Consider the following 17,158-nt stretch of genomic DNA (forward strand, 5'->3'; position numbering starts at 1 on the left):
AGTAGCGAGATTGTTGCAGGGAAAATGAGTGCACGTTTGAAAGAGAGGTGAAAAAATGTTAAAAAAATCATTAAAAAAGAAAAAGAGCAATTTGAAAACCGTAACAGATGTTAAAAGGGACGAAAGTGAGATGAGAATGGCGGAAGGAAACAAAATTGAGAGAATGAATGAAACTAGAAATGGCATGATGCTGAAATTGAAAGTGAAAAAATCGAAAGAATTAATCATATTGAAAAAAGAATGAATGATAGTGAAAGTTTGACGCATGTTGGACTGAAAGTACAGAAACAAAGAAAGATGAATGAGTATGAAAATGGGAAGAATGATTGCAAAAGTTGGACACATGTTGGACCGAAAGTAGGAAAACAAAGAAGGATGAATGAAAGTGAAAGTGAGAAGAGGGCGTTGAGAGTTAGAAAGATTGAATGATAGAGAGAATGTATAGTGAGATTCGGAAGTTGAATTGGATTGGATGAGGCAAGAAATGAAATGGATGCGGAATGAAATTAAGAAAATTTGGGTAAAAACTATTAAAATGAGGGCATGAAAGAGTTAAAAGATGAGCGAGTGGCATTGTATGGCGACTCCATTATTAAAGGTGTGCTGGAGGATAGAATTCAGATGGTATGTTCTCTAGGCGTTAAAATGAGTAGAGTGATTGAGGCATTGGATATGAGGCAGGAGAGAGCAAAAGAGTTAATATTATTAATTGGTATGAATGATTTGAGAGAGGACAAAGAATGTGTCAGAATGGATATCAGGAGGCTACTTAGAAGGATAAAAGAGATAGTGTGACAGGAAGGGTAGTTAGCATGTTGCCTAGGTATGACTATGGTGAAATGAGGTGAAGAGCAAGGATTATGAATGATATGCTTGCTCTTCACCTCATTTCACCACAGTCATACCTAAGTATGACTGTGGTATGACTAGGTATGACTGTGGTGAAATGAGGTGAAGAGCAAGGATTATGAATGATATGCTGGCTGAAATGTGTAAGGAGATGGGAGTACAGTTTGTTAATGTGTGGAAGGAGTTTGAGGGACGAAGTGAGCTGTATGGGAATGATGGACTGCATTTGAGTGGATATGGTGTGAGTCGCTTGGAGAGACTGCTGCTGGAAGGTAGAGAAGTGAATAGAGAAAATGAATCAGATCAAGTGGGAAGTGATGTGGAAGAGCAGGAGAGTAAGATAGGAGAGATTGAAGAGGTGGTTATGAATGGGGAAGTGAGTGGTATGAGTATAGAAAATGAGAGAAAGGGTGTGCAAGAGGAGCAGGGAAATGGGGAGGCTCAGAGTGGCAGGGGTACACAGCATGAGAAAAGGGAAATTCCTGTTCCGTTGTATAAGGCTTTGATTAGGCCACATATGGACTATTGTGCCCAGATTTGGTCACCGTGTTTTCAGAAGGATAAAGAGATGTTGGAAAGGGTCCAAAGGAGACCGACTAAGATATTTTCTGACCTCTGGAATGTCGAGTATGAGAAAAGATTGATAAGATGTAATTTGCAGAGTCTGGTGGACAGGAGGAAGAGGGGAAATATGATAGAGACCAACAAGTTGGTAAGGGGTTGTTATAGGATCAATGCTGGAGACGTTCTACAGAAAATAGCGGGAGAACGGGGGAGAACCAGAGGTCATCCCTGGAAACTGTATAAAGACGGTGTGAGTAGGGGAGTGAGAGGCATGTTTTTTTCATGCAGAGTTGTGAATGATTGGAATGACTTGCCTGAGAATGTGATGCCTGCAAAGAGTTTGAATGTGTTTAAAACACAGCATGATGAGCTGTGTGTGTGATAAAAGGACCTCCCAGATGAGTATTTGACTCCATGAGGTCTTGTGATGGTAATAATAATAATAATTAGAGCATAGTACATGCATCTAATGTAACACTTCCACATGGTACATTACTGTAGGAGTTTCATGATGGTTTGTGGATGTTTTTCATCAAAGAATTCAAAGGTTCAGATCTTTGCTGAGAGTGTAAGACACACTTATAAAGAGCCTCTGTAGCTCTGTCGTATAGACAAAGCCCATCGGTCGGAAAGACCTGGTAAATTCCCATCCAAGACATGAGGAATCCTTTATCTGGTTCTTTCGACTAAATGTGAGTTAGCTGGTCTCATACAGAGGTAGGGTTTTTTTTTCTTAACTTGGAAACAGGGGTGTTTCATCCCCCAGAACAGGCAAATTGGTCCCACGAACACACTCCTCTACAGTCATAAAAATTGTCCACCCCCTGCTCCCCTAATGCCAGACTCTGCAACAAGCTAGTTGAGGTTTTCTACAGTTTCATAATCATAACAGACTCTGCACCATGTGGGATAAAAATACTATAAAGAGGAAGAAGAAGAAGATAAGAAACACTTATTGTATCTGGAAAAGGCAAGGAATTAATTGTTCACAACTATTTCAAACTGGGTATGTTCATAGACATTACAAAGGAGCCTGATATGTGTGCTATACGACATGTGGACAAATTGTAAGCATATCATCCATGTTCTAGTATCAGACTTTTAGAATGTTTTAGTCTGTATTTAGACTACATCTGCTCCAAATGTTAACACAGAATAATTTATTAATGAAGGTTAGTGAGGAGAAAGAACTTATGATGATACTCTTGTTTTGCAGTAAAAGTTAATCCTGTCACGTTAATCCTATCAAGTTAATCATTTCTGAATTTTGGAAACAGAGGTGTGCATGGTGTAGTAGGAGCTATTTTATCAGAAGAGAGTGCATGTGTGTGTTGGTTTTGGTGTTTGGAAACATTGGTAAGTAGGGTTGCAATGCAATGCTGATCAAAATATATTTTGTTATTATTATTATTACATAACACCTCCAGGGAGTTCAAAGACTCATCGAGGGAGTGCATCTGCTCTACAACTCTCCTTCCCCACCACTCCACTAACCACAACTATCTTCATTATCTACACCAGTGCCATCTACCGCCGACCACCACCACTATTTTTCCAGGCAATCACACACATCCATGTCCATGGCGGGATTCGAACCCACAGCCTTTTGGCTGGAGTGCGGATACGCTAACCACTCGGCCAACCAGGCTGGCTGGTTAGTGGGATGATCATAGTTTACTAGATAAAGGTAAGAGCATGTTTATATATAATAGGAAGTGTTCCTTTCATTTCCTTAAGCAAAATTCTCTGAAGTTGTCTAGCTCAGTGCATTCCATTAGATGCTTGCCTGTAGTGGTCTACTGACATGGCCTGTATGGGGGAATCCCTTTGGTGGATGCCCAGTGGTTAAATTCAGCCAGGGCCCTCTGGGGCTTGGCTCCAATACTTTTTTTGCACTGAGCCTGGACTAGGAACATTTTTCTGTTTTGTGACTTTTCTTCCTTCATGGTAATTATTACGAACGTGTGATGAAAGGGATGGGGGAGGTTTGGAGCTTCCTGTAATGCGTTATCTTTAACTTGCAGTGATTGACAAGCAAATATCATTGCAGCGTAGTGTAGTGGAATTTTGACAAACTTGTAACGATATTTTGTCTTTTCTGGTTGCAACACTGTCAGCAATAGTCAGTAACCAACAATAGAACAACAGATTAGCAGTTGTTTATCAGCTTTTGACCCTGAGAAGCACAAAGAAAATCATGTAATATTTTTGTGTTTATGTAGGTCTGCTATTTCAACTATGGATAAGTACGTTGATACCTTCTTTAAACGAAAAAATAGCTCGGATGACAGTGATAATACCAAACGAGTTTGTAATGAAGTTTGTGGGTAGATTTTGATGAGAAAGAAGTCTGTAATGAATCCACAGAAACACAGGATTCCCATCAGTTGCAATGCGATAAAATTAATACGTTGAACGAAAGGAAAGATTTCTGCCTTGCTGGACACTTGACCAGTGGATAGCATTCAAAGGTAAATACAATTGGTTATTTTGTAAGGATGGAGATTTGGGGTGTATAGCATGTGCAGAGGTACAGATCTTAGGTGCAATTTCTTCATCAGGGTATTCACTTAGCATCAGAGTAGATGAATGGATTAATACGTATTAAAGGGAAAGAGTCTAAACAAAGCCAACAAAAGCAACTCAGAAAGAAAATTTATGAACATAGAGATGCCAAATCTCACAAAAGTGCAGAAGCAATTATTAGAAGAAAAAGTGAGAATTCATTGCGACACATTGTAGAAGAACAGAACTCTTTAGCTCACAGTCTAAATAAGTTAAATTAGAAATTTACTAAGGAATTTGAGTTATTTATTTCATCATTATTGTATTTCCATTTTTTTTCTTTTCTGCATTTATGCAATAAGCTGAATATGCACAATTTCTTCACATCAGGAAGAAATTGTGCATATTCAGCCTACTGTTTTTTGTCATTGCTCATATAACCTAATGTTATCTTAAATTGAATTTAAGATAACATTAGCTTTTAATATGTTAGAAGTATTATATTAATTTGTAATTTTGTATTTGTGTCTGTATTTGTATTTAATGTTTCTGGTGGTGTGGAAGAGAATGCCTGATGGATTTAACTCCACTAGAATAAATAAATAATTAAATTTAAAAAAAATGTTGCAGCAATCTAACAATAGCCTCACATTTATGTCCTTACTTTAAGGGCCTTTGAGCTTATTCATTATTATTATTATTATTATTATTATTATTATTATTACCCAAGGCCCCATGGAGTCAAAGACTCATCTAGGAGGTCCTTTTATCATGCACATCTCATCATACACAGCTCGTCATACCGTGCTTTAAACACATTAAAATAATCTGCAGACACCACACTCTCAGGAAGACATTCCAATCGATAACAACTCTGCATGAAAAAAACTTGCTTCTCACTCCTCTCCTCACATACCCTGTTTATACAATTTCCAGGGATGATGTCTGGTTCTCCCCCTGATCTCCCACTATTTTCTGTAGAACCTCTCCAGCATTGATCCTATAACAATCCCTTACTAACGTGTAGGTCTCTATCATATCTCCCCCTCTTCCTCCTGTCCACCAGACTCTGCAAGTTGTATCTTCTCAATCTTTCCTCATACTTGACATTCCATAGGTTAGAAACTACCTTAGTCAGTCACCTCTAAGCCTAACTGGCTTAGCCCTAGGAGATAAGGGATTGTTGCTTGCAAAGGCTGGTGCTTCACTTGGTGTTGGTTTTTTGCCTACCACTGGGTGGAGCTGAGATTTCTTCAGGTTTTGTTTGGTGCAACTTCTGCTGAGTTTAATGAAGTGTTATTAATTAGAATGATCTTTTCAGGTTGCTCATTGAGGTCAGAGTGATTTGAAGGATCACCTAGTTTTTTGAGACAACTTCCTACTGCTGAAGTGGTCTCAATAACTGCATTCCATTGGGTATTTGTCTGTGGCACTGCTCCTACCATTGTAGCCTTGATATGGGCTCTATGTAGTTGCTTGCCCTAACCCAGCCTTTTGTATCTATTGCCTAGTGGTATCACTACTGTGTATCCTGCAGTGATCAAAGTAAAGTTAGAATAATTCTGCATTTAACTATTTGAGGTTAGTATAATCTGAAGGATCACCTAGTTTTTGGAGAAGACCCAATTACTTGCAAAATGGTCAAACTGCCATAATGCATGTCCAAAAGGAAGTGTGATTATGCAATACTGAGGCAAATGATATGAAGTCAACAGCTTCTATATATATGTAGCTAAGTCATGGAGATGCTTCCCACACAAATTTTTTTGCTTGCATATGGTAAATGATTAAACAAGAATATAATTTCACATCATCATCATCAATTTCCTGATATGTATACCCTCAAGGAATGTTCAAGTAGTGTGACGGCACCACATGATTAAGTTTACATTATTATTAATCTCCTATCTACAATTTTCCTCCAAATTAGTCTGTTACTTGTCAGCACTCCAATATTGTCATATCTAATATTTCTTGCTTTTAATGCACCAGTGACTGATTCAATTCACCTAGACCTTGGTCTAGGTGGATTGAATGGTAGGATGACAGGATGGTAGAATAGGATGGCAGGAAAGAGAACCAGAGGAATCTGGGTCTCTTTCCTGCCATCTTTTAGCATCAGACATCTGTTTTGCTAACCCTTCTTCACCCCTTCTATTTAAATGGCCATACCACCTTAGATTAGCTCATCTTAGGCATTCTTGAATTCTAACAATGTCAAGTTCCTTTCTAATATCTTTATTTTTTAATGTGATTCTGCATATGATGGCATCGGTTCACTTCACTTCACTTCTCGGAAGTGAATCGATGGTTTCTAGTCTTTAATCAATGGCTTTATTCATGGTTTCTAGTTTTTAATCAAGTGCTTTATTTCTAACTCAACTCTCAAGATCCATAACTTAAAACTGGTTTGAAAACGCTCTTGTATACTGCTAATTTGATGTTTTGGCTAATTTCTCCCTTATTCCACATAAATTTATTCAGCCTACCATATCAGCTTTGCTTATTCTGTTATCTATTTCCAGATTTAACACGTTCACTGCCACGCTACTTCCTACTTCGGCATAGTCTGTTCCCATACGCCGAGCAATTTCACTTCTTCAAGGTCAGTACGGTAATCTGGCCAGCGGTAACAAGGCCAGCGGTAAGCATCATATGAGTATACTCGTAGTTGGCTTGTGCAAAGCATATACCATCTATGAGAATACACAGTTTTGATGCTAGCTCCACAAGCCAAGCATTTTCACTTCTTCAAGGTCAGTACAGTAATCTCGTTGCTGGCAGTAAGCGTCATACGAGTATACTTGTAGCTGGTTTACCAACTACGCGTATACTCGTAGTTGGCAGCGAACGTGTTAACTTGCCATCTTCACTAAAAACTGTGCCTAATGGCTGAAATATTTGATATGTATGTATTGTATATATATGTGTGTGTGTGTGTGTGTGTAAGTATTTAAATGTTCTATAATGGTTTTGTCATTGCTTGTTTGGTTTAACAGTCTTTTGAAGTAATTACTCCAGACTTCTAGGATATCCTTATCTTTAGTTTTCATCTCAACTTTATCATCTGTGATTCCTTTTATAATACTCTTTCCTCCATTTCTAAGTTTTTTTTCAGTGTCAACATTTTGCCACCTTCCTGGTATTTATTTTCTATATTCTTCCCATCACCTTTGTTTAGTTACTTTCACACATAGTGTAGATCTCTTACATTTTTTATCTGTATTATTTTAGAGTATTTACTGACTGATTTGCTAGAAAGTTTTGGTATGCTTTCCTCTTTTTCAGGATTGCTTCTTTAACCTCTTGTATCTACAATGGAGTTCTTATTTTTCTCTCTTTACAGACAACCCCCCCCCCCCCAACTGAATCAGTCAATGTCTTCTTTAGAGTTTGTCACTTAGACTCCAAGGTTTGGTTCTTGTTTTCAAATTGCTTTAAATTTTTGCCAATAATATTTATATAGCTGAGTCTACAGTTTGCCTGCAAAAGCTACTCAACTTTAATTATTTTTAATGCTTTTTTAAGTAATGTTCTTTTCAATGCACTATGCAGTTTTATCCTACTTAAAACTGAGCACTTTTGTATTCTGAACCAGCATGAAGATATTGTTATCAACGATAACAGTCAGTGAGGTTTTTCTTATTTCTTGTGTTTGCCTCCACATGAACTTTTGCATATCTTTATGTTGGAACATGGGGTTAGTAATTAGTCTGTATGCTGAGCAGAAATCCAGCAGATACTTACCATTATTATTAGCCTTGCCCTTTTCTCCAAATTTTCCCCAAATGTTCCTATATGCCTGGTGGGATTCATTTCCTACTCTGCTGTTTAGATCTCTAACAAGGACAACTTTTTCCATTTTCTTTATGTCAGCTGCCTGTTCTGATTACTCGAAAAATTCTTACACTTCTTCCTTAGAAGAACCTTCTGTTGGGACCATAGGCACAAAGAAGCTTCATTGTCCATTTCCTGATTTTTTTTTCAGTTTTTTTTCTTCTTCTTCTAGATGTTGGGATTATTCTTTTTCTTCATCTAGATGTTGAGTTGGAGCTTGTTCCAGTAGTTAACTTTTCACTGTTCTCCCTGGTTCCTTGATAAAAACAGGAAACAAGGCCATGTTTAACTTAGTAATGTCCCAGCCAGCATAAAATCTCATCATGTTGTATACTATCATATGCTTTTTGGTTTAAGGCAAATGAGAGGACAATGTGGTTGGCTATGTCCCAAATTGCATCCTCACTCACTCACTCATTCAGCACCTAGATACCTACTCACAGAGTGCACCATATGAAGATGTGAATGGGATGTTAGGTCAGTAGACCCAGTCAATTCTCTGCATTTCTGAAAGGTGATGTGGCATTTGCCTCTTACATGGCTTTGACTCTTAAAGCAACTCCAGTTTTGAAGGACAACTGTATTTATAGTTAACTCTGCTTGTCTTTAGTATTATGTAAGCAATATAATTAGTTTGATTACTACTGATAACATAATGTAATAGACAGAGGATGCCTACTTACCATTCTGGCAATATTTCTGTTCCATAATGCTAAGGCCACCAGAAGGACTGTTAGGTTAGATTATAATTACTAACTAGAGGAATTTTTTTTATAGGCCTATTTTTTAGCCAGTTCCTGAAGTATTTTACCTTGGGTATAATATATGTTAAGTGTTAAAGATACCAAGCTATTTTAAACCTGGTTTTAATCCATTTCCCAAGTAAACAAACAGACAAGTAAGTCAAGTTTGCCCCTGCAAGTAGTGCACGTCTGGGTGACCCACACATAGTGCAAGTCTAGGCAAACTCGTAGTAAAGGTGGAATAAGCTCTGATCACTATTCTTAATATTTACCCTTAATGCAAAGCACATCACCTGGAGTAGATGTATGATGCTATGTATTAAAGGCAAGGGGGCCACTACCCAGACCAGGTTCGACCTTTATTGAGGTCTCATCAGTGGGAGCCAGGCTTAGAAATACCAAGATTTAAGTAATATAGAGCATATAAGTATTTTTCCAAAATAAGTAACCATAAGGTGTTTTGACCTTATTAAATAAAAATCTCAGGATGAGATGTAGGAAGTATTTTACCTTGAGCATAATATATGTTAAATGTTAAAGATACCAAGCTATTTTAAACCTGGTTTGAAATCATTTCCCAAGTATGCAAACAGACAAGTAAGTCAAGTTTGTGCCTGCAAGTAGTGCAAATCTGGGTGACCCCCTCACGTAGCGCAAGTCTAGGCAACTCGTGGTAAAGGTGGAATAAGCTCTGATCACTATTCTTAATATTTACCCTTAATGCAAGCACATCTCCTGGAGGAGATGTATGATGTAGATGTATGTCTTGGTATTTCTAAGCCTTGCTCCCACTGATGAAACCTCAATAAAGGTCGAAACTGTTATGGGTAGTGGCCCTTTGCCTTTAATACATAGCATCATACATCTCCTCCAGGAGATGTGCTTTGCATTAAGGGTAAATATTAAGAATAGTGATCAGAGCTTATTCCACCTTTACCATGAGTTGCCTTGACTTGCACTACGTGCGGGGTCACCCAGACTTTCACTACTTGCAGGCGCAAACTTGACTTACTTGTCTGTTTGCTTACTTGGGAAATGGATTAAAACCAGGTTTAAAATAGCTTGGTATATTTAACATTTATCAGCCAGTTCCTGATTTAGTCAATCTTTAGTACAGACAGTTTGTCTCTCTCTCTCTCTCAGAAACATTATTTCTTAAACCTGCACCTCAGAAAAATCAATTGTGGATCTCACATTGTTTTTGACAATTTCCCATGGTGATGTAATTTCTCATCAAGTCTATTTTAATTTCTAATCTTTTTTGGATCAAATGTATCATTTTTACAGCATTCGGAATACTTGACATCCTAACCTTTTATGTTCAAAATATTACTTATCCGTACTTACCTGTACAAGAAATCATCCTGCCATACACAGTGATCATTCAGGCTAATTCAGACTCTCAGCTGCTCATAATTTGTTGAAGTAATTCCTGTTTTCAGTGATTAATTCTTCTTGAGATGCTTAAATGTTTATTAATCTAGTGCTTGATTTGCACAAATTTATTTTCCACTGATTTTGTGTGTGTGTGTGTGCATGCATTCATGTATTAAGTGCAAATAAAGACCTTTTGCTTCTGTTCATCTCTCTCTGTCTCTCTCTCTCTCTCTGAGATCAATGAAGAAAGTTAAAAAGACATAATTTCATTAGATTTCTTCAAGATGGTACAAGTCAGGTGTCTTTTTTATCCTAGAATAAATTTGTTGAGAGTTCCATATTGTATAGTACTGTATTTGTTTGCATGAAAAAAAGTTTGGACAGGCAACTGTATCCATAGTGTAATGTAAATAATGTAATTAGTTTGATTACTATTCATAACATAATGTAATAGACAGAGGATGCCTACTTAACATTTTGGCAACATTTCTGTTGCACAATGCTAAGGCTGCCAGAAAAATGATTGTTACAGGTTTGATTATAGTCACTAACTAGAGGAAAATTTTTTTTTTTTCCTACACTTTTTTTCAGCCATTTCTTGAGTTAGCCCAGGCAAGTCTCTCTCTCTCTCTCTCTCTCTCTCTCTCTCAGTTTTTATCCATGTACCTCAAAAAGTTGACTGTAGGACTAATGTTGTTTTTGACAACCTCACATGGTAATTTGCAATCAGAGGCATTCACTCAGAGCTGAATTAGCCATTCCCTCCTTTCTCTGTTAGAGAAATAGTTCTCCTTTAGTTGCCTCCAATTTTGATACTTGAAAGATCATCACTTAAATGACTTGAATGATAAGATATAAAAGAGGTTTTCATGCTAAGGTGGGATTTTCACATATGTGTATAGCTGCTGAAATCATCTAGAGATTATATAGGAAAGTTATGGAGTCTCTGCAAGCACTGCCATCAGTATTTGTATATTTGCTTTTTGTGCTGTAAAGATCTTATTACTATATTTGTTGTAACATTTGTATAATAAGTTGATCACATTCTGGTTTCTTTCAGACTGTAGAGGAAGGAAATGTTGCCAAATTCATATGTAAAGTTGAATCCAAGCAGAAGGCATCTGTCAGTTGGTATAAGTAAGTATTCTTGTTATAATGACTCAAAAATTTTATTACATTTATATAAATATGCAGTCGATCCTTGACTTATGGGATTTGTGACTTAATACCACTACTTATGACAGAGATCCATTAATACTTTTATAGTGTGCCCACACTTGCTTGAGCTTCACTTGACTTTGTGCCAAGAATAGTCGATTCATGCTGAAGGGGAGAAAGAAATGAAGGATGTACAAATTGGTCACAAATACGCAAAATCATGTGCTTTATAGGTAAAATTTTCCAACTGTTATACAAACAAAATAGTTACCACTTTAAAAACTACAATGATCATAAAAGAGAAGTTAATTTTCTGATGTGTAATAATAAACAACTCATTCCACAATAAGGTTTGATTACCCTATTATCAGAATGGATTCTCCTTCTGTTAACATGCACAGAAGTGTCAAAGGGTCTCGTATCTGTGGGCGTACTATACTGAATACCATCTCACTGCAGCAATAGCCCAGGATGTTATGCTGCCCTCAAGGCATGTTATGCCACTGTTATGCTACTATTGAGAGTGAGAAATACTTCAGAGACTTTTGGAAGGAATATACAGTAATATCTTGCATTGTACAAAGAATATAGATGCAGCATGGAGTGTGGTACAGCAGAGTGTGTGGATGGGTGTTTATGGGTATGGATAGGTAAACTGATTAAAATTTGAAGTTTGGGACATATTTCAAAGGTCACGACAACCCAGAAAACTGTTGCAGTATCAGAGGTATGCTGAGATACAGAGAAACAAAAAAGAAAAAAAAAGGGTAATGGCTCTGTATAAAGTTCCAATCAGACCACATCTGGATTACTTTGCTCAGATTAATAGTAACAAGGATTTGATTTGGATAAATTAACTTTTCTGAGGATACAAAGGTAGATAACAAGACTGATAAATGTTAGTTGTTAGGATAAGCTGAAGGCATGCAAATTAGAGAGTTTGGATACAAGACAAAGGAGAGGGGGGGGGAGGACATGGTTGACATATTTAAACTACTGAGAGGTATTTACAGGATTGACAACAGGGAGAGTTTTCATGTAAGTTGCAAACAGAGGTGGTAAGAGAGTAAGAAGTGGCTTTTTTTGCATGGTGAGTTGTTGACTATGGAATTCCTTTCTGATAGGGGTCGTGAAAGTGCAGATGGTGAAGGGGCTTAAGGAGTCACGTGAGAGGCTGTATTGTCTAAGATAGACCTCCCATGATGAGTTTGTGACTCTATGAAGGTCCAAAATAATAATAATAATAATAATATTATTATTATTATTATACTTGCAAGAAAGGCCTGTTTCGCTTACTCCTTTTGTGGAATGAAGGTAGTAATATATATAATGTCTTGCCATAAATACTGTTAGAACTTCTGCATACCCACAAAATTACCCAAGCCCAGTTCCATTAGTAGCACTATGCACAGCTGACATTTGCATGCTTATCGGTAGAGAGAGTTGCCTAGCTATATGGGTTAACATGCAGTGAGGAGATTATGAGAACCATGTAGCTGTAATAGCACTTCATGTGGTTTGCAGCCACATGTTATTTTCAGCATGCTAAAAACACTCAAGGATCAATAGGATGTTTGTGTACTGGACTATTAACTGTTATAATGATACAGAAGATGTATCTGATCACAAAAAGAACAGGTCAACCATGCTGCATTAGGATATGACAGCTTGTAAGGACTGTCAAGGCATGCTTCTGCTATAATCCTGTGGGAACACAGAAAGTGATGCCATGAGAGATGAATGTTTCACAGAGTACAATATCATGTGTACTATCTGATGACCTCGGGGTGAGAACCTATCGCCATTCTACTGGACACTTACTAACACCACAACTTATGCAACAGAGGGTGATAAAATCAATGGCACTTTTGTGGTGGTATGTGAACAACAGACACAGAGATATTCTCTTCACAGATAAGAAGATTTTCACCATTGAAAAAATATGCCCCCAGATGTTTGCACAACACTTGCCATAGTACCCAGAATTCAAAGAAATCATCACCCTGCGTCAGTGATGGCTTGGTTGGGGTGACATATCGGGAGTATCAGAGTTGCATTTCTGCAAGAAAGAGGTCAAAACTTCCACTATAGTGTATCAGGACACCATGCTAGGACCTGTGGTATGCCCCTGAACAACACCTTGTTTCACGGTTGGCAGCGGATCTTCCAACAGAGCTCAACCCCTGCACACAAGACAAATGTATCCAACTATATATCACCATCTGATTGGCCATCTGGAACTCCTGATCTGAATCTGTTGTTAGAGCTTGAGAGAGTAGCCTGCAAAGCTGCATTGATCTCTTTTCCAGCTAACTCCTCATTCCATGCTACACCCCCAATCTTGACGTGAATGTTTTAACAAAATTTTCACGTAATATACATTAACATGATTAATAAGTTAAGAAACTCCTGAAGTGAAGTATGGTCTGAGAAGCAGATAAATTGCCCTTGAAAATTATATTTTCCATTTATTGAATATGCTAAAGTTGGTGATCTCACTTAAGTCTAGTTTTATCAGTATTATGATGCATTGATAATAACAGATATGACAATAAAATGGTACCCAATAACATACAATAATGGGACCCCATCAATGTTAACTCTTCTCAGTTTAATGTATTCATACCAAAATGTTATTATATTTTACTTATTCATGCATTTTGTGTTATCCTATAGAGATAAGAAAATTATCAAGGAGTCTACCGATTATAATATGACTTTTGATGGATCTTCTGCTAGTCTTACTATCACGAAAACTCTTGTATCCTTCTCTGGATCTTATAGCATTGAAATCACAAATGAATTTGGAAAAGAAGAAAGTTCAGCAGTATTAACTGTGAAAGGTAGTTTTTTTTCTTTTTTTTTGTAATTGTTTCGTTTTTGAGAATATAACTTATTTCTGTATTCCTAGCAGTATACTGGAGAGTAGAACCTCACTTTCAATGCGGTCATGTCTTTCATAAACTCCTTGATAGGAAAATCAGTGATCATAAATAATAGAATGTGTTAAAAATGGAGTTAGTAATGATTTTTAATTATTCCCCTTCCAGCTTCTGCCATTATAATTCTAAATTATGCTATTTTTATTATTAAACTTTAGGACTAAATTGCTTTAATATGTGCATTTAATGATGATAGGATTCCCAGCATGATTGATCTGATTGCAATATAATACTAAGACACAGTTTAAAATTTATTTAATTAAGACAGATTAAATTATAGATATTTTGATTCAAGTCGTGAATCACCTTCGGTGGAAATTAAAAATTATACAACAGTGAAGGTATAGAGAGAATGGGATCTCTCACTGTATGCAGTTGCAAGTCATCATCATGTGTATCAAGGATTTAGGCCTAGTATGGCCTGTTCCAGCCTCAGAAGTCATCGTTTAAGAGTTTGTCTTGGTTTTCTTTTTCCTAATGGCTTGTACTATTATTATTATTATTATTATTATTATTATTATTATTATTATTATTCAGGCCTCCATAGAGTCAAAAGACTCATCGTGGAAGGTCCTTCCTAAGAACATAAAGTCTGTAAGACTCATCGAGGGGAGGTCCCCCCCCCCTAAGAAACACAAAGTCTATCGTACCACTCCTTAAACTCACTGACCATTCTCGCTCCCACCGCTCCATCAGGCAATGCATTCCACGGTTCAACCACCCTTCACACAAAGAAACCACTCCTTCCCAGCTTCACATCATCCGCAAACAACTGAATATCCCCTTGCAATCCACTGGCAATGTCATTGATGTAAAGGTTAAACAATATAGGTCCTAGTATTGAGCCCTGTGGGATCTCACTTGTAACCCTCTGCCTCCTTGAAACTACTCTACCATACACAACTCTCTCATACCTATCAGACAGCCAATCCTGAATCCAGTTGACCAATCTGACATCCAGACCCATGTGCTGCAACTTAAATATCAGCTTATCATGTGGCACCCTGTCAAATGCCTTTGCTAAGTCTAAGAAGATTGCAGTATATGCCTTTCCCTCATCTAATGTTCTTGTAATTTTATTATAAAAGGCTAGCATATTGCTAAAACAAGAGTGCCCTTTCACAAATCCATGTTGACTCTCACAGATAACATTACCCTTACATACTTTAAGGCTTGTTTTGGTAATCTTTCTGTTTTCAATCTTTGAACGTGTTCCATCCATTTATGTTTATATTTTTTAATTTTTTCTATTACTGGTTCTTGGTTTAATTCTTTCATAATTTCTTCATTTCTTTTGTGATGAAATAGGGTATACTTTGCAGTTTTTCTCATAAACTTCATTTCTGCTGTTGTTAATTTTTGTCTTTTTGTTTTATTGTCTAGATTTTGCTTCCATACATTAAGACTGGTAGGGCTAATGTATTGTATACTTTTAGTCTGGTTTGTTTTTGAACTAGGTTTGGTTTAAATATAGAGTTAATTACACCTGTTATTTTGCAATTTTTACGTTTATATCTTTCTTATTTTCATATGTGATCGTACATCCTAGGTAGTTAAATGAATTCACCTGTTCTAAGATCTTGTTATCTTTTACTATTTTAGTTCTTGCTGGATCTTGTCCTTTAAAGGCATAGGTTTTGATTTTTCTGTTGATATTATCATACCATAATTTTTGGATATCTCATTTAGATCTAAAATAGCTTTCTGTAGTTTATCTTCAGAATTTGTAATTATTATTTGGTCATCGGAAAGAGTAGAGTGTTTAAGTTTACTGTAGGAGAAAGTTTAATTCCTTGATGTAAATTTTTATTCCATTTTATTATTATTTCATTTAAGTAGATATTAAAAAGAGTTGCTGAGAGGGGACATCCCTGTCGGACCCCTTGGTTTATCTCTCTCATATATGATTGCTCGTGATTTAATCTTATTTGTATTTGATTATTTTCATATATACTTGTGATAGCTTTTAGGATATTATTTGGTATTTGTCTTTCTTTTAATATGTTAAATACTATGTTTCTTTTAACTTTGTCAAATGCTTTTTCAAAGTCAAGAAATGCAATATGTGTTTCTAAATTGTATTCTCTTCTTTTCTTTATTATTAATTTTAGGCAAAAGGCTGGGTCTATACATGATCGTCCTTTTCTAAATACATTCTGTACTTCTAAAATAAAGTTTTGGAATATTTCATTAGTTTGCTATTTAAGATTCTACTATATATTTTGTGACAGGAATTTAGAATACTGATACCTCTATAGTTTTTAGGGTCATCTCTATTAACTTTTTTAAAGATAGTAATCACAATTGCTTTTTTCCATCCTATTTGGGGGATACCAGTTGAATAAATTTTATTTAAAAATAATAAGAGTCTTTCTTTGAATCTTGTTCCTGCATATTTATATAGTTCTGAACCTAACTTATCTTCTCCAGGTGATTTTCCGTTTCTTGTTTCTTTCAGGCTGATTAGTAATTCTTCTTTGGTTATTTCCTTTTCATATTCATTAATTGTTTGCCAGTTGTCTTTATTAAAATATTTGTCTGTCCACAATTCTGTGTAGTAATTTAGAAATTCTTCTAATTTCAATTTGGTGTTTATTTTTATGTTTTCTTTGGTATCTGCATTTAAGTGTTTCTAAATTTGATATACATTGGGTCTTATTTTATATAAATCATGTTCTAAATTAGAAACAAATTTGTTCCATGATTCTCTATGTCTTTTTCTGGCTTCTCTTTTAGCTATGGCTCTTATTCTTTTATATTCTATTTCATCTTCTAATCTTTTACTGCTTAACCATTTGTGATAGGCTTCTTTTTTCTTTTTGATTATTTCTTTGATTGTGTCATCCCAGATCTTCAGTTTTTTCCTTTTATTGAATTTTTTGGTCTTTCCTAAGCTTTCTCATGCTGCTGAATTCAGTATCATTTTTATATTAAGTCATTCTATTTCTATTTCTTCATTTTGTTTTATTTTATGTAGATATTGGCTAATTCTTTGTTCATATAGCCATTGTACATTTGTGTCATTCAATAGTAAAAACTAATACTATTAGGATGCAATAAGGAGTGTGTATGATTAAAAAAAAATTATATATATATATATATCAGTGGCATCGCATTTCCATTTCAGTTAGGTGTGCTGTTGTGTAGCTTATGAAACCTGTCGTACTAAAATTCATGGCAATT

General features: G+C 36.1%; 1 protein-coding gene across 5 annotated transcripts in view; it reads left to right on the plus strand.

The window, feature by feature from the left end:
- LOC150108743 (twitchin-like) overlaps window positions 1-17,158 on the plus strand; it is a 2,666,638-nt gene that overhangs the window by 393,002 nt on the left and 2,256,478 nt on the right. For all 5 annotated transcript variants that reach the window (XM_090390962.1, XM_090390961.1, XM_090390964.1 and 2 more), the window contains 2 exons: window positions 10,936-11,012; window positions 13,710-13,876. In XM_090390962.1, coding sequence (XP_090247088.1) covers window positions 10,936-11,012; window positions 13,710-13,876 — 244 coding nt within the window. The remainder of the gene's footprint in view (window positions 1-10,935; window positions 11,013-13,709; window positions 13,877-17,158) is intronic.

This window comes from Typopeltis vanoorti, chromosome 3 (assembly GCF_054136105.1).
Source record: "Typopeltis vanoorti isolate ZY-2024b chromosome 3, IOZ_Tvanoo_1.0, whole genome shotgun sequence".
NCBI classification, from domain to species: Eukaryota; Metazoa; Arthropoda; class Arachnida; order Uropygi; family Thelyphonidae; genus Typopeltis; species Typopeltis vanoorti.